This window comes from Neolamprologus multifasciatus, chromosome 17 (genome assembly GCF_963576455.1).
Source record: "Neolamprologus multifasciatus chromosome 17, fNeoMul1.2, whole genome shotgun sequence".
Lineage (NCBI taxonomy): Eukaryota > Metazoa > Chordata > Actinopteri > Cichliformes > Cichlidae > Neolamprologus > Neolamprologus multifasciatus.
This window is the reverse complement of record NC_140455.1, coordinates 32696446-32714243: the sequence shown is the minus strand read 5'-3', so window position 1 is coordinate 32714243 and position 17798 is coordinate 32696446. Positions and strand designations below refer to the sequence as shown.

At 42.2% G+C, this 17798-nt stretch overlaps 1 protein-coding gene and 1 long non-coding RNA gene across 9 annotated transcripts in view; both read left to right on the top strand.

The window, feature by feature from the left end:
* LOC146499690 (uncharacterized) overlaps positions 1-4895 on the top strand; it is a 35565-nt gene extending 30670 nt beyond the window's left edge. For all 4 annotated transcript variants that reach the window (XR_014870104.1, XR_014870106.1, XR_014870105.1 and 1 more), the window contains one exon: positions 1005-4895. This is a non-coding gene — a long non-coding RNA (uncharacterized LOC146499690). The remainder of the gene's footprint in view (positions 1-1004) is intronic.
* Positions 4896-5026: 131 nt separating this feature from the next.
* pparaa (peroxisome proliferator-activated receptor alpha a) lies at positions 5027-16624 on the top strand. 5 transcript variants are annotated; one of them, XM_085137310.1, is made up of 8 exons: positions 5027-5914; positions 9640-9859; positions 10235-10389; positions 13003-13141; positions 14288-14487; positions 14571-14834; positions 14923-15166; positions 15385-16624. In XM_085137310.1, the coding sequence occupies exons 2-8, from the start codon at positions 9676-9678 to the stop codon at positions 15525-15527; spliced, it is 1329 nt and encodes a 442-aa protein (XP_084993436.1). In that variant the 5' UTR covers positions 5027-5914; positions 9640-9675; the 3' UTR covers positions 15528-16624. The 5 variants fall into 5 exon arrangements, with proteins under 5 accessions (XP_084993436.1, XP_084993432.1, XP_084993434.1 ...); XM_085137306.1 differs by having other exon boundaries at positions 5030-5914; positions 15270-16624; XM_085137308.1 differs by having other exon boundaries at positions 5034-5914; positions 14574-14834; positions 15270-16624.
* Positions 16625-17798: the final 1174 nt, after the last annotated feature.

The following is a 17798-nucleotide window of genomic DNA, read 5'->3' as shown; positions in this document are numbered from 1 at the left end:
TCCAAAAAAAGTCATCCTTTTCACTCTGGATAATTTAATTTTTTTTTTTTTACGTAATATTTCTGAGTAAAATCAAAAGACATTTAACTGTGGTTAGAAATCTCAGTGACACATGCATAAAAACGTTGGTTCAGCAGAAGCAAACTGGAAAATGCATTTGTCATAATTTACCTGGAATGACCCTTTAAGTAAAAGGGCCTCTCCTGTGTAAACCCGATACCCTGCATACACGCATTAGCAGTGCAAGTGAAACGGCGAGCTGCACACACAGTCAGGCCTGCTTATACCTCACACGGTTGGACAGTAAGTAGCTCATATAGAGATTTGTGTGGCATTTATGGGATAAACGACCTGCAATAAAACAGCCACAAACTGGTGCGTGCGCGTGAAGAGTTAAGGCAGTGACTCACTTTTATAAGTTTGACCCCCACCTCGCGCCCTCACGCCTCTCCCCTCCCCTCCGTCGCTCCCCAACTCGAGGGGGAAACCGCAGCAGAGCCGCAGCCTCTCCTGTCTCACTCAGGAAACTCCCTGAAACAACCACAACCTCGTCTGCTCGACCTTTCAGGCCAACACACACTCTTACATACAAATCTGCTCATTTGCACCAAGGTTTCCTGCGACACACACAGAAGCACAACACACGACACACGACGACAGTTTTGGAGTCACTTTTAATGGTGTGACTGTGTGTGTGTTCCTCTAATAAACTACCAGGTAGCAATACAGAGCGATGCAACAGGATAGTCATGAATAATACACCCACAGGATACTTGCACTCTCTACACATTCACATGCAGACATGCAAGCACCTGCAGTCGTGTGTTTGCACACCGGCACTGAAGGAGGCCCACGTACCGCTCTCTGTATCCATCGTGTATGACATGTGTGAGCACGCTGATATAGGTGCTCTGTTGTTTTCTGATGCTCCTGTGTCAGACAAGAAGTGAAAGTCTGACCTTTGAACAGAGAAGCGCAGCTCACTCTCTCCTCTCGTTTGTCAGCATCGAGACGAGGAAACCTGAGAGGAGGCGAGTTGACAGACCGCACAGACCTGCTCAGGGAAGATGACCTGCCAAGCTCAAGTGACATGCAGAGGAAGTGTTTTGAGTGTATTTTGTTTTGTTTTTTAATTACCACACATTTCACATATTAAGCCTCTCCTTTAAATGTATAAAAAAAATTAATAAGGAATCTCATGATCAGCTGGGGCCTTTCTGCATGGATGTCCTCCATGTGCCTGTGTGGGTTTTTCTGGGTACTTTCCTCCCACAGTGCATCTTAGGTTGGGTAAATAGTGATTAGAAATGTGTCTGTGGGTGTGGATGTGATTGTGAGATGTTGTGTGTCTGCGTGTGTTTAACCTCTGATAGATTGGCAGCTGGGTCAGGATTTAACAAGTTTAGAAAAAGAACAAAAACGGATTGAATACAACAGAAATAAAAATGTTTAATTTCTTAAAATGTAAAACAAGCACTTTTTTGGACATGCAGTGTTTTATCTGTGTATTAAGTAAGTTTAAGTGCTGCTTCATGATGATGTTTTGCTAAGACTACAGAACTGGCTTTATTTAAAATTACAAACATTTAATTACGTTACCGTTTTCACATGACATTGAATATAGCTGCCTACATTACATACAGTACAATACACTAACAGTACAAGCACACAGAAGTTCAGCTTTGACCTTTGGAACGATGACAAAATCAACTTTATGAAGATCCACCTGTTTTTTCTGCCTTTAATTGGATGCTATGGTTTTCATCGGCACATTTGTGATGCTGTTGTTTTATTACATTGAATTGTGGTTCAATTTTACACACTTAACTCCACCCATTACAGCTTATCTGTAGTTAGTTTTTTTTTAAGTCTTGTCCTAATTTCACAAAGGTCAGTTGTCGTTGAGTTTCTGTTCCCACAGGTCGACTGGGTGCGACTGGAGAGCCGTGCGAGAGTTAAACTGTCCTTTGGGGTGAGGTAGTAGGTTGTATAGTTTTAGGGTCATTCCCAAGCTGTCAGATGACTATACAACTTACTGTCTTTCCTGAAGCGGCTGTAATAACATCATCTTCATCATCGTACCCACAAGAGGATAAGAAGCATGACTTTTGAATTTGGACTCGTTTGTTTGTTTAACCTAAAATAATGTGCAGATTTTTGTGGGAAATTGTTCTCTTCTTATTGATGCTTGTTGTTTTTCTTTTATTATTTTAAAAAAAGGTAAGTTCTGCTAGTCTGAAGTTGTAACCAGTGAAGCTTGTTCTCACAGCGTGTAGTAAATTTAGCGAAGTAATGTGAAATCTAGCCACTTTTACTTTTGCAGCTTTTTCATGTAACTTTTCCTGCAAGTGCTTCAACAGTTCAAAGTGCATCCTTTTATGTGCAGCGTGTAACATTTCAACTGACATTATCATGGCAATCCTCATTGCAATAATAAATAACAAAGTTGCTTTCAGCGACTCGCGCACAAATCCTCTCCTTACCCGCCTGGGTGCTTTATGATGTTCGTACAGGGTGAGGTAGTAGGTTGTGTGGTTTCAGGGTTGTGATTTTACCCCATCAGGAGCTAACTATACAACCTACTGCCTTCCCTGGAGGGCAGCAATACATCACAGGAGCGCACGCATCTTTGTCATTTTCCCTGCCTCTGAAAAATGGGACAGTCTCTTTTACAAAGGCCCACAAAAGACTGGCATTCGATCTCAAGGGTTCACGTGTATGGGTGAGTGGCGCTCACTCACACGATGCATTTCAGAGAGACAATTACTTTACACATTTGTAACTCGCACTGGGAAAATGGCATAAAAAAGGCATTTATTTAATTTTATTAGCATTCATGTTTTAATACTGCTTGTACTTTTCCCTCAGTAATTAAATAAAGACTGGACAAGAAATAATTGCTGAGCAAATAATGGCTGAAGTCTGATCTTTGTGCTGATAACAACTGTGCAACAGTAGAGTCTCCCTAGAAGGGATATTTTCTTCGAAATGCTGCTTTAGTCTCTAATCCCTTTAAGAAGCTCATAATGCCCTGAAATTCTAATCCCCAAAGCCTCTGTGTCTCAGGAACGTGTATCTTTTTATCTGTCTAGAAAAGTCTCCTAAAAAGCATGCATCATTTCTCTTTTGTTCTTTAAAACAAAAATCAATTGCATGGGATTTCTTCCAATTAAGGTGTTAATACTGTGCAAGATTAAAGGCAAGTAAAACTCCAGAAAACAATTGAAGGTAGAGCAAACAGCCAAGAGTCATGCTGTTTTATGAAACCACACGTAGGAGTGCAGCTTTTGCTTTGAGTTTTCAAGCGACATCCTTGACCAAAGCTGATTATGTAGCTCGCTGCTTAAAAACCATTTCGAATTCAGAAAAAACGAGCTTGTGTTTCCATCCCAGATGGAACGGGAGACCAGGTGCCGAGGTAAAACCAAAGAAAATCATAAATTATCACCCTGCCATTTGTTTGTGGGAGAACACGCTGAGCCACCATGAGGGGTTTTTATCGTCTACACTTACTGTGCAGGTCCACAGGAAAATATGACAGCCAAAATATCCTATTGTCATGTGTCATTTCACAGTAGATGGCGCCAGATATTAAACGCGGTGGTGTTGCTTTGCTGGAGACAATCACAGTCTACACTAATTTGTTAGATGTACTTTAAGACGGGCTATAAATTTCTAAGGAGTTGGTACAGAATGAGGGTGTCCTGCTGACCTACATGTAGGAGGTCCAGGCAGGAAAGGAGGGCTGCTTTCTGCCAACTAAAGTAACCTTACAGCAGCACTGACACAACATCGTGCTTATGGTTGAAATAAAGTTAATTTTGCCACAGGTCAAGTATGTGTTCCATAGTCACAGTTAAATATCAAAAATCTTCCAAGTGTACACCATCAAATAAAAAACACCAGCTGGTAGCCACAGTATGAAGTGCCATTAGCACTAAATTGTGAAGGGAGGCTTTTTGGAGCAACCGTTTTAAAAGCAAGTACACACGCCTACCTTATTCATGCTCTTAAATGTGTTTTAAAGAAGATGGGGATTTTTTAAGGTGTAAATAAAAGGCAAACACCTGAAAGATTGCCATGATTTGTATCCCAGTGTGTGGCTTAGTAGGTAGAATGCCATTCAAACACTCAGTTGTTATTTGGATTGCAACTGCAAATTAGGCTGACACTAAAATGACCTTCACTTTCTTATTCCTTAACTGTGAGCAGCATAACACCAAGAGACAGACTTATTTGTCATTTCCCAGCAATACTTGGACACAGCACATGTCTCTGATTGTGACCTGAAATGTGTGGCTTCACACAAATGCTACAATAGAGCAAGTTTTACACTAATGAACAAAAAGCTGTGAAAGAGAAGGTTTGGAATTAGAAGCAAAAGTTCATTCAGCTAGTTTGATTGTTTTAAATTGGTGGTGGGTGGGGTGGACCTTTAGACAAATTACCAAAAAAAGCAATGAGTCATCAATTTGCATATATGTGTTGTGCAGTTTATTTTGTTTTCTTTTTTAACATGTGCTTCAGTGACGGGGGTCACAATGATAACATAGAGGTCTGACAAAGTCATGTATCAAATATTATATACTTGGCCTTAAAGGGTTTGTAAGGTTAAGTCATGGGTGTCAAAAATCATTTTACACTGTAGGCCACATATATCCCACTTTAGGGGGTAAGTGGGTCAGACCAGTGGAACTCCATGCCAGTGTAAAGATGTTAAACCATGAACTAAATGCCACACATTTCAACAGTACGTCTCAGTTTTTCTACACAATAAAGAAATGCTGCTGAAAATGGAAGAAATCTGTCAGCACGACTCTGTAAGTAACAGACTGGTAAAATTACAGTTGAAAATGGCTCGTTGCACACACTGTACTATAGTAATAATACTTCAATATATATATATATATATATATATATATATATATATATATATATATATATATATATATATATATTGTGGATCCACTATAAAAAATAAACTTCCTATTATGGATAATAAACAAAACAGGAACGTTTCTGTCATTTAATTCATTCTGATATTTGTTCATTAAAAATAGAAAACCTAGAAAAATACCGTTCACATTCACATTTTTCACTGCTGTCCAGTGGGCCAGGTTGGACTTTTTGGCGGGCCGAGTTTGGCCCCGGAACCTCATGTTTGACACACTCACTGATACAGTAATTAGCCTGCAAATATAAACATTTACTGACTAAATTACAACCATCTTGAGTATTTTGTAAGGTCCTTAAAGATGAAAAGTGACCACTGTTAACTGCAGTAAAATACGTCATAATAGTGTCACAAAAATATCCATTTGATACTTGCGGGATATTTGAAAAGCACACGCTGCTTACAGCGAGATTATCACCAAACTGCCTGCCAGCGGGCGGGTCACTGGAAAAGCTGTCGTTTTATTGAGCATTCACGTAATTATTACTCGATAGTATGACGCTGCTGACGTTTTAATTACAGGAAGTGGTTTTGGAGGCGATCGGATGGCATTAATCTTACAGGCCCAGGCAGAGAGATCCAGTCGCCCTTCACCGGGTACAGATAAAGGAGACAATGCGCCTCCGCACCGCCCATGCTGTACCGAGCCACCAAGAAGGGATCGTGTCTTACCGAACACCCCCCCCCAGCCGCACACAATTCTGGTGTTCCGATTGGTTGAAACCATAGGTGTGTCAGGAGGTGTGTGCGCCATGTTGCGGTCCCTCTCTACGTTATTTCCTGCTGAGGATGACGTTTTTGACAGCAGGGAGGGAGGCAGCAGAGCCGATCAGCAGGCGCATCCGTGAGCGTCCCGGGCCCGAAGCAGCTCTCTCCTCCTCCTCCTCCTCTGATAAAGCACAGGCGTCCATTCCGGCAGCGAGAGCTTGAAATGCTCCGGATAGCAGACTCCGAGCTGAGGTATTTACCAACATTTATTTCTATAATGTTATGTAACTATGTAAGAAGCTCTGTGCAGTTGCCTGTTGATTCAACAAACTTTGTTATTCAATCGCGCAGAAAGTATAAGTGAAGTGGACACTGTGGCTAACTTTGTATCTCTTTTCTCTTAAAACACACACACACACACACACACACACACACACACACACACACACTTGTCCTTAGTGAGCTGTATTGCGAGTGAGCTCTAGATAAACTTCCTTTAAGTCACGTCTTCATCTGTTGTGACTAAACCGCAGACGCACACTGGAAGGCACGCTTCCCCCTGCAGCCCCAGATATGCTTCCATGTCACACTCTGTGCAGCAATGCAAAGAGATACTTTGATGATGCAAGACTGATGTGGCTTTTACGTTTACTCTGTGCCTGATTTTTAAATTTATTTTTTCAATCTGTGGCCAGTGGATGACCTTGTTTTCGAAAAGTCCAAACAGCTGATCCAGATTCAGCACTGACAAATGTGAGCTGTTGCTTTTTTTTAAAAAAAAAATTAACAAAGGCTAAGAAAGGATGTGCAACTTTCCAGGTGACTAGAAATATGATGCTTTGTGTTTTGATTTTGGCTCCTTTGTATCGTCTAACGTGCTCCCTCCTGAGTCCAGCCGAGGTCTTTGGCTGCAGCTCCTGTTTCCTCTCCTCCTTTAACCTAAAGATAGAGCCCTAAGTTCTGGGATCAAAGTTCCTCTGGGAGTTAAAACACAATGTCCTCTGAGGTAGAGGGGAAGCATGGGCTGGACTCAAACGGAAATATAGTCAATTAACTTTGCTGTCACCTTGTTAGGGCTTTAATACATGAATGAGACAGGCCACAGTTACAGGCATGCTGGGACCATTAAATACTGTCACATCCAACTAATCCATAACAAATGATAATAAAGTAGAGACAGAGTTAAGATGTATTTAATGTAAACCCAAGAAAAGCTCCAGGAAGCTCTCACATTTTAGAAACTACAGCCTTAAAGTTTCACCTTTCTCCAAACTCCAAGAATTCACCAACAAATCGCCATACCCTCTGCAACATCCCTTCGATTTAACAGTTCATTAAGCGGCGTCTAGTATGCCTTTTTAATTTATCTCTTATCCACTGTTACAGTGGTGGATATGGAGGTGGCATGGAAGGGTAGCTTCAGTTTTTTTTTTAAATTCAGTCTGATGTCAGAGTTAGCACATAACCTTCTGTTTGGGAGGGGCGGCCAATCAAAAAAAGTGTGGCGGTGATTAGAAAAGGAGAGGAGCAATTAAGTCACAATTAAGTTATGGTTTGGTTTAAGGGTTTGGGTTAGGTATTCAAGTTTGATGATTAGGGTAAGCGGCTAGGGGAAGCATTATGTCAATTAGATGTCCTCACCAGGATAAGAAAATGTGTGTGTGTGTGTGTGTGTGTGTGTGTGTTGGACTCTAGACCCCAAGAAAAATAACAATATGTGGAAATGAGTATCATGGCTGGACTTTAACTCGTTGATCTGTGGTTTATCTGCTGTGTATTGTTGCAGAATGTACAGGAGTTACTCAATCTACCCTTTGATGAAGAAATCTCTTTGAGCACCCAGGAGCAACAATTTATCAGCGGGCACACGCTCTGCATCAAAGCAGTTTAACAAACCAGTTTGTCAGCAAGTTTGTCAATGACTGCCCAAAAGGTTTGCTGTGTTTTGTTAGAAAAGCCTTTAGGCACAGGTATAATACACTCTGTAGGGTGCAGTTGATGGCGTGCTGCAGGTGCCGGCACACATCTGTTTGCACACCCGTACTTATTTACATGGTGTCAGAGTCCTGTCGCGACCTGTCCCCTAAATGCTGCAACACAAAGACTAGATAAACATACAGACGCATGCTCGGATCAATATAATCCTTGCTGGTGGGGCTCAGGAGTTCACAGAGGGCATGTTTCCTAACACAGACAGGATTTTAGCAACTTTTTTCAACCCCTTTTTTTGTCATAGTGCATGCTTTAAGTCTAAAGTAGCTTAAACAGCGAAAGTTGTACAGTCACACTTGGGGTTTTTTTCATGCATGCCTTACAGATGTGTGCAGCTGTGCAAGCTGAGATTGTGCATCGCAATTTTGGTAGATTTGATGTAATTAAAACACAGGTAAAATGGTAACGCAATACTGTAAAAAATGAATGAGTTGCATTTTAAGAGGGTTAGGAAAGCAGACCATCAATCTGAAACACCTGTCTGCAGGGAAGACTTGTGTTTTTCTGCCTTTATCCTACAAACTGTGCGTCTGTGGTCACCTCCTTATTAGGTTTCGCAGCCAAAAAATGCTTTGGATGGTTCTAATCTGCTTATCAAGAAAGTCTGCAGTAACATCTGCTGTTATAAATTACTGGAAGTTGGAGAGAGCACCTCACAGAACACGAACATTGGCCGTGGTGCTGTTGTGTTGCGTGATGGTTCAAACAGATGTCCTTTACCCCGCTGGGAGCAGCTGGGAGCTCCAGCAAACACCCACCCACACAACACGCAGCGAGATCCACTCTTGAAAGCAGACGTGCAGAAGAAGAGACAGGTCGACTGTTTACTTCTGTCTTGATTTTAATCCTCAAGAGACAAAAGTGACTTTAAATTGTGTGCCGTAGACCTAAAAGCTATTCACATAGTGTAAACAGTGTATATAATAGACACTATATGCTCCGTGCAGGTTCATATATCAGCGTGAAAGGCTTTGAATTCAGCTGTATGTGTGAGTACTTTGGCTGAACAGATCGGGATTAAACGTGTGAAAATAAGTCATTTAGGATAATGTGCTGCTGTTGACTCACAAGGCACGGTTCACTTACGAAATAGTCCTCACAATACTAACTTAATAGACTCTTTCTTATTGCATTAAGACCCCGGTGGAGTGAAAGACAGTCCTTCATTTGCATTTTTCAGACGGTCGTCTCACACGTTCGACAATAAACATGCATTTCATTTTTTGTTTTAATATTTGCTGCTTGCTCGGTGCCTCCTGTGGAGTCATATTATGATGTTTTGTAAGAATGTGGCAAATGTTTCATTTGTGACCCACTGTTGAGTCCCTGAGAGGGTGTCCAGTGGATAAACCTCAAGATGCACTCACTGCTGTTTTTTACTGTAAGATAAGATGAGAAATGCTTCATATATCCGCGCTTTAGTAGTCTTCATGTGAAAACACACTGCCTGAACTTGTCCATCTGTCCCTCAACCAACCAGTCATCCATCGCATATCTAGCAAATTGCATAACTGTATAAAAAGTTAAGCCAATGCATAAAATCTGATGGCCAGAAAGGGGATGGGGACTTCTAGCTGCACAAAGATGTCAAGTTGCATAGAAGTTAATGAGAAAACTACCATACTGCTCACTTGTTCTGTGACCTTAATAAACACTTTCCTGATCTGCTTATGTTCTCAGTCACTAGTTGCATGTCTTATTTAATACAATATGATATTGATTTTGTACATTATAGTCCTGATAGACCCTTGCAAAGTACGGTCAACTTTATCATATAGCTTATAGCGTATAAATGTGCAGTGGCTCTTAATTTCCTAGTTCCATCCAACCTTCTCTCATCACATCAAGTTTCAAAATAAGCATGATGGAGATGTTCAATACGATCAGTTTGATGTTTAAAAGGAGTTTGTCCAAACCTTAGCAGAGGTGTGTTTTCACACTCACAGACTTCATTTTCCTCATCCAAAATCTCCTTTTTTTTACAGTCTGGTGAGTGAGGGTTTGAATCCCTGATCTCTACCATGGCAAGGGATCACTACAGCCCCCCATCCCCACTGGGGGATTCCCTCCTGGGAAGTCCACTTTGTGGAGACCTGATGGAGGATCTTCGTGATATCTCCCAGTCTATAGGAGATGACGCACTGGGCTTTGATTTTCCAGAGTACCAGAGCACTGGTTCGGGGTCCAACAGCTCTGTCGCACTGGGTGAGTATGAGGGGTAGCTTCATCACCAGTTGAGATTGGTTTCCAAGAACGTATGCTTCAGAGAATTAAAAAGCTATCTAACACCTTCTGTAGGGCTCTGGTCTACCTTGCTGTTTTGGTCAAGATTTGGAGCCTAATATGGCTTTAAATGACAATATTAGAAGCTCATTATTAGATTTGGCTTGACCCAAAGACCCCAATTTTAAAAACATATATTTACTCACATAAGTGCTACCCCAACTTCAACCCATCGGTGCCACTGGTGTACAGAGATACAGGTAAGAAACTTGGTGGAAAGAATCAGGGGCAGGATCCTTAATCATGCCAAATGTTAAAACTTGTAACCTCTTGTCTTTTTCATCTTTTCTGCTGTAGAGACCTTGACCCCAGCCTCGAGTCCATCATCAGGAGTGTGCGGAGCAGCGGCTGGCCAAGATGAGAGCGGCAGCACCCTCAACCTCGAGTGCCGGGTGTGCTCTGACAAAGCTTCGGGCTTCCACTACGGGGTGCACGCATGCGAAGGCTGCAAGGTAAGAAACTTACTTAAACAGGGATCGTGTAGCCAGCTGGAGCACATCGACTGCATCATGCAGGCGTACTTTGTCGCGAGAAAGGCGATTAAAGGAGCGCAAAGATATTAACGTAATGAAAACACAGTTCGACTCATGGTTCTTTTGAATGGCACAGCTAAAAGTTTTAAAAGAAGATCACGTGCATGCCTGAACGCACGCAGCACCAAAACACATACAGAAGTCTGGCAGCGCAGAGGCGCCTGACCTGGAGACCAGTGGAAACTTTCTGAGACACGCAGCCGAGTCATGTGGAGTAGAGGACATGACGGATAGGCCTGTCACCTCTGTCCTGGTTGGCACAGAGCCAAAGTCAATGACATTAATACACACACACACGCACATTTATAAACACACAGAGCAGCTACTGACACAGTGGACTGCTCTACTTTGCTAATTATTCCCTTTTGGGGTTTGATGATTAGTAAAATGTAGTTTTTGCTGCTTTTTGGACATTCTTCACAATTTAGGGATTAAAAGTTTATTTTAAAACACCGACACTGAGAATATTGGGTAAGTGAGACCGCTGGCCTCAGTAACCAGCGCGCGTGTTAAAAACCATAGAGGACGGTCGCTGCATTGTTTGTGCAGTCACATGAGATCATTGCACCCTCACAGCTGACCGCAGGTTGTTGCTGCTAATCTGAGATTTATTTGCTACTTTTTTGCATGAGTTTTTAAACTCTGACCCTTTCTCCCTGTTGACGTCTCATGCCTTGCTTCTCTTTAATAAAGATCTTTCGCTTTTCCACGACATTGCCGCTGATTGGAAATGCGATAAAGATGTCTCTACTTCTGCATTTGCACATAGGTCGGTGGGTTTTCTGATAAAAAACAATGACGGTTGATCACTGTGCTGGCTCTAATGCTAAAAAAGTGCATCTGGTGGATAATCTATTGCTGTCTAACTCTGTAGCTGCCCACGGGGGCTCTGTTTTACGACACGCGTCTCATTCATCACCACAGTCTTGCTGTCAGAGCGGCTGCCGGCGTTGGCACGACACCTATCACCCTGTCACACAGCAGCTGTTCTGAAGCAGGGACGTGATGACCTTGAACTGTTGGACGCTGCATATGTGACGGGGCGTGCTCTGACGGCACTGCTTCCAAACTCTCTGACTGCAGTAATCTTGCTTCTGATATGTCACAGTCACAGTTCGCAGTTACCATGCTGGACGGGCTCTGTGGAGTATTTTCAGCACCTCGCTTCAAAGAGAGGCGCACCGAGCAGTGGGACTGTGAACGCGCTGTGATGTTGCCCTACCAGGGTTTAAGTCTGTGGTGATAATGGGCCTGAAACATTAGAGCAAAAGAGATATTATTAGAGTCAGGAAAAGCCTTTAGTGATAGAAAATTTAAAAAATGAGAGACTTTTGCTCCTAAGCGTTGCACAATCGTTCTCTTTGTTTATGTTGTCAGCCTTGCTGCTCGCCTCCCGGCTAAGATATCGCATCACAGTACTGGCCTCTGGTTGTGTCTGTTTTCCCAAACACAAACATGAGGGACATGTATGGCATAAACACACACATCTGTTTTTCCTCCTTCTGCAGCTCTGTAATGTTATGTAATGCATTTCTGATGACTGTAAAATGGCCTTCAGTGCTTTCTATTGGCTGATTCCACCCACACAAAAGAGATTCTTTTGCTTAAAATTGACACAAAAGTGGCGTATGACGCATAATAAAACTAATACAATTATAAAATAGCTGCTATTCAGCATAAATTCAGCCAGGTGTAAGATGATGTCTTTAATGACCATTTGGCTTGTTGGAAATTTTACTGATGTAAGTGGAGTATGCATTAGAATATCACGCGCCTTGCCTTATCTGAGGGCTATAACGTCTCCTCCAAAAAGAGATATTCTTCAAAAAAAAAAAAAAATTAAATCTACTGCACATCTTTAGAGATCCTTTCCTTTAAGAACAGGTGTAATTTCCTTCAAATGCAATCCAAAGATATTAACATTGATCTTGCCAGAGCTTAAAAGGTGCACATTTAATGCAAAAATGCATAAAATATGCAAACTCTTAACTGTTTTGTTCATGACTCTGAGCAGGGTGCTAATGCAAAGGCACTGGGTCCCATTCACTAATATGTGCGTATTAATGTACTTTGCACATGCAATATTATGCAAGTCTTGAGCCATATTTCTTTAAATCTTTCTTGGAAAGTGGGAAACAGGCTGCTTCAGTTTAATGAAACGTGTGCAAGCATACATGGAAATAGAGTATCTAAGACAAAAACACAGTTTGTACAATTTTAACAAGCTTGAAAGTCAATATTTGTTATGACCACCTTTCTTTTTCAACACAGCCTGTACTCTCTTAGACAAGCTTACTTGTCATTTCTTTAAGTGGTGTTCATGGATAGTTCTCAAGGCTTTAACAGCCAGCCAACAGAGGTTTGTACGTTGTGAGGTGGTGCAAAATGTGTTTGCAGAGTACAAATGAAATCTGGTAAGAAAATATGGATATATGTTAGTTTTGTACATTTTTTTGCTTATGCATTGTGGTTGAACGACGACCACTGAGAAAGCTAAGTGATAACGTCTTTTTGTTCTGTCTGTCAAATCAGGGTTTCTTTAGGAGGACCATCAGGCTGAAGCTGGAGTATGATAAGTGTGAGCGGAACTGCAAAATCCAAAAGAAGAACCGAAACAAGTGCCAGTACTGCAGATTCCACAAGTGCCTCTCTGTGGGCATGTCCCACAACGGTAATGGAAAAAGTTGAAAGTTTGCAAAATATCAGCCAGTGTAGTCACAGTTACAGGATTAGAGTAAACAGTAAAACATATAATCTGAGAACAAGCTCAAGCAACCAGTGATAAACTTAAAGGTCAGGCTAAGTTTGCGAGCATTAGCTACCATAAGCTAGCTATTATAAGCTAACCAAAAGGGTAAAATTGTGATTCTACCTGTCCGACGTGTTTTATGTACCAGCCATCCGGTTTGGTCGTATGCCCCAGGCAGAAAAGCTGAAGCTGAAGGAGGAAAGCAAGATGGTTGAGAAAGAGGTGGAAAGTCCCTTGATGTCTGACCACAAGTTTCTGGTCAGGCAGATCCATGATGCCTACATGAAGAACTTCAACATGAACAAGCCAGTGTAGTCACAGTTACAGGATTAGAGTAAACAGTAAAACATATAATCTGAGAACAAGCTCAAACAACCAGTGATAAACTTAAAGGTCAGGCTAAGTTTGCGAGCATTAGCTACCATAAGCTAGCTATTATAAGCTAACCAAAAGGGTAAAATTGTGATTCTACCTGCCCGACATCTGTTGATATGGAAAAACTGGTATCATACATCTTTTCCTCATATGTGGAACTAAGGTTACATGTATGTAACAAATTAGTCTGATCAAAGCACTGCTGAAACATCGCAGTGAAAGAACTTGAGGGTGATTAGCCTGATGCACTGTGAACTGCCAATAAGAGTCTGAACATCCTCAGTCTCAACATGTGCTCTTTAAAACATCAGCAGGTTGTCGTTCCTTGGTAATTTAGCTCTACTTCAGTCAGTATGCTTTTGCTGTGACATCTGGCCCGTCGTCTGCAGTGAATGCTGGAGGGTCACTGAGTTTGTTGTGATGACCTCCCACTAGCAGCATCAGAAACATGAGAGGAACATGGCATGCCTCAGAAGAATAGAAATAGAACAGGATGTACCAGATCTGTTGTACGTGATTTTCTTTCTTTCTTTTTTTTTTTTTTAGGGTACTAGTGCATATTTGAATCCTTGAATATTTTCTGAGGCAGCATAAGCCTTATGGCTCCATATGTCAATTTATTGTGCAATGTGAGGGAGGGAAAAAAAAGAAAGTCCTGTGGCAATTTCTAATGACCAGTGTTTTATGTACCAGCCATCCGGTTTGGTCGTATGCCCCAGGCAGAAAAACTGAAGCTGAAGGAGGAAAGCAAGATGGTTGAGAAAGAGGTGGAAAGTCCCTTAATGTCTGACCACAAGTTTCTGGTCAGGCAGATCCATGATGCCTACATGAAGAACTTCAACATGAACAAGGCAAAAGCACGGCTCATACTCACTGGAAAAACTAGCAAGCCGGTAAAGTGGAAAATAAAGTTTAAGAATATTCTCTGCTCTATATTTCTGCCCTCTACCTCACCGACAGATTCTGTATTTCCCAGCAGCCTCTCATCATCCACGACATGGAGACGTTCCAGCTGGCGGAGAGAACGTTAGCGGTCCATATGATAAACAACGACTATCCGGAGTCTGACAGCGTCCTCGGACAAGTGAGTCCGGCTGTATCGTGCGGGGAGCTTCAGCAGAGGGAGGCCGAAGCCAGGCTCTTCAACTGCTGCCAGAGCACCTCAGTTGAGACTGTCACAGAGCTAACGGAGTTTGCCAAGGCTATGCCGGGTTTCCAGAGTCTGGATTTGAATGATCAGGTGGGTTTCAGGTTGCCTTCTATGGTGAGAAGTGGAAGGAAGAGCAGATGAGTGTTCTCATGCTGTTGCTTTTCTATTTACCTTTTAGGTGACTCTCTTGAAGTACGGTGTTTACGAAGCCCTCTTCACCCTCTTGGCCTCGTGCATGAACAAGGACGGCCTCCTGGTGGCCCGTGGTGGAGGCTTTATCACCCGTGAGTTCCTCAAGAGTCTCCGCCGACCATTCAGTGACATGATGGAGCCCAAATTCCAGTTCGCCACACGCTTCAACTCTCTGGAGCTGGACGACAGCGACCTAGCTCTTTTTGTGGCTGCTATTATCTGCTGTGGAGGTAAAAGGCCGATAATAGGTGGTAGAATAATAATTTAAAAGAGAAAAAGACATATTTGAATTTTCCTTCTTCATTATCTTGTCCTCCCCCACTGCTCCCAAAGATCGTCCAGGCCTGGTAGACGTACCTGTAGTAGAGCAGTTGCAGGAAAACATTGTTCAGGCGCTGCGGCTCCACCTGCTGGCCAATCACCCAGATGACACCTTCCTTTTCCCCAGGCTGCTGCAGAAGTTGGCTGACCTCCGGGAGCTGGTCACTGAGCATGCTCAGCTGGTGCAAGAAATTAAGACGACAGAGGAAACTTCCCTGCACCCGCTGCTGCAAGAAATATACAGGGACATGTACTGAGTATATGAACTGAGAAATGCATATGAATGTACAGGAAGGAACAGCAATGCAGCTTCTGAGGCTGCTGCACAAACCGGAGCAAAACAAAAATCTTTTTTTAAGGAGGGGGGAGGCAGCTTTTGTTGGGAAAGTGACTGCTTCCACTTCATTAAGAGGTCGCACAGTGGAAAGGGAGCGTTTTTTTAAACCATAGATGTGCAGAGGAATCATTAAAGGGTTAATTTTGTTGACCAGCAGCACCAGAATGTCTTGGAGCTGAGTGCCTTGGATGCCAGCTTTTACACATGTGAAGAAAAGTGAATCTGAAGCAGGCTGTACATATTAGCATATTGTGCAAAGATATTTATGTACACATATCAAAAAAATACCTGGGTATGACTGCTGACCTCATGCGTGCGTACACTGAGGATAACTATGCCTGTGAACATAACAGATTAGGGCCCTCTGGATGTGGTTTATGTCATTTTCTTGTTCTGTTACTGCGTACTTGTGGCACGTTTGCTTTGACTACCTTGACAACTCGCAGAGAACTGATCAAGTGTCATCGTTACTTGCTGCACGAGTTCAGATTTCTCCTGTTTTGGGCACAGCTTCTGCCTCCAACACATAACAGATAATTAGCCTTACTTCTCCCGCAGCCAATAATCTGTTATTTGATGTGTCATTTTTTATTCATCCTCTGCCCTGCTGTTAAAAGCCAACACAGCGTGATAGCTCACTTTTTTTTCTTTTAATTCAGATTTTCAGTGTTACAGAGTACATGTTTATGTACAAATCCTGCCATTATGTAAAACTAAATCTCAAGGAGAAAAATGTGCTAACAGCCAGTACTTTATATTTCCAATACAAACAAAATAATCTGTTAATTAGCTTGTGTTGTGTTTTGGAAATATAACAAGACTGCCTTAACCTCGGTGTAAGGGACGTGTGTATTTGGAGGCCTCAAAAAGAGGAGCTGATCACCTTATTTTTCTGTGCTTGGACTCTGAACCGCGATGTAGCATTGCGAAGTTGTTGTAGGTCATAATGAAACATTTTATCTTTTATATATGTGTAAACATGCTGTTGATGTTAAATGTGTTGTAGTCTGAAATAAACTAATCTATTTAACATCACTTTCTAAATGAAGCCATCAGCTCTTCAGAACATACACCAAACTCTTTATGGTGGAAGCTTGTTTCTGTGACTTATTTCATTTTTTTCTTCATTGTTGGTAAATCAAATTCTGAGGTATTATCTATAAATTTTGACTTTTAATTCAATTCAATTTTATTTATACAGCGCCAAATCACAACAACAGTCGCCTCAAGGTGCTTTATATTGTAAGGTAGACCCTACAATAATACATACAGAGAAAAACCCAACAATCATATGAACAAGTACTTTGGCAACAGTGGGAAGGAAAAACTCCCTTTTAACAGGAAGAAACCTCCAGCACCACCAGGCCCAGGTGGGGGGGCAGCCCGGTTGGGGTGAGGAGAGGAAGACAGGATAAAAGACGTGCTTAAAAAACATATACGGGGTGGGCCATTTATATGGATACACCGTAATAACATGGGAATGGTTGGTGATACGTCCTGTTTGTGGCACATTAGTGTATGTGAGGGGGCAAACTCCTCAAGATGGGTGGTGACCATGGTGACCATTTAGAAGTCGGCCATCTTGGATACAACTTCTGTTTTATCCACACTACAAGACACAAGACACACTACGAGACCACCCATCTCCCATGCTACAGTTAGCAAACTGCTTGCTAAGTTTCGTGAAACTGGTTCATTGTTGGATTTGCCAAAATGTGGACGCAAGAAAACTGTCACTAATGAAGAAACATCAGTGGCTGCCCTAGCTTCATTCAGCAAGAGCCCACAGCGTAGCACTCACCGCATGTCACTGGAGAGTGGGGTTAGTCGAACATTCCTTCGGCAGATATTAGCTATTCACAAATGGCACCCTTACAAACTCCAGCTACTGCAGCATCTCAACAAGGATGACCCAGATCGGCGCACAGAATTTGCAGAATGGGCAAAACAAAAATTGGAACGGGACCCTCAGTTCACGCAGAAGATTTTGTTCAGCGATGAGGCAAACTTTTATGTGAATGGTGAAGTTAACAAACAAAACCACCGCTATTGGTCTGACACTAACCCACATTGGATGGATCCCTCCAAGACTGTTGGAACAACAAAAGTGATGGTTTGGTGTGGTATATGGGGTACAACGATAGTGGGTCCATTCTTCATCAATAGAAACCTCAAGGCTGCTGGATATTTGAAATTGCTACATG

What these genes read in the sequence shown, in the direction of transcription:
- pparaa (XM_085137306.1), top strand. Translation starts at nt 9,676, where the DNA reads ATGGCAAGGGATCACTACAGCCCCCCATCCCCACTGGGGGATTCCCTC. An exon ending in CAACAGCTCTGTCGCACTGG is followed by an intron (nt 9,860 to 10,234) that starts GTGAGTATGAGG and finishes TTTCTGCTGTAG; the next exon opens with AGACCTTGACCCCAGCCTCG. An exon ending in TGTGGGCATGTCCCACAACG is followed by an intron (nt 13,142 to 14,287) that starts GTAATGGAAAAA and finishes TTTATGTACCAG; the next exon opens with CCATCCGGTTTGGTCGTATG.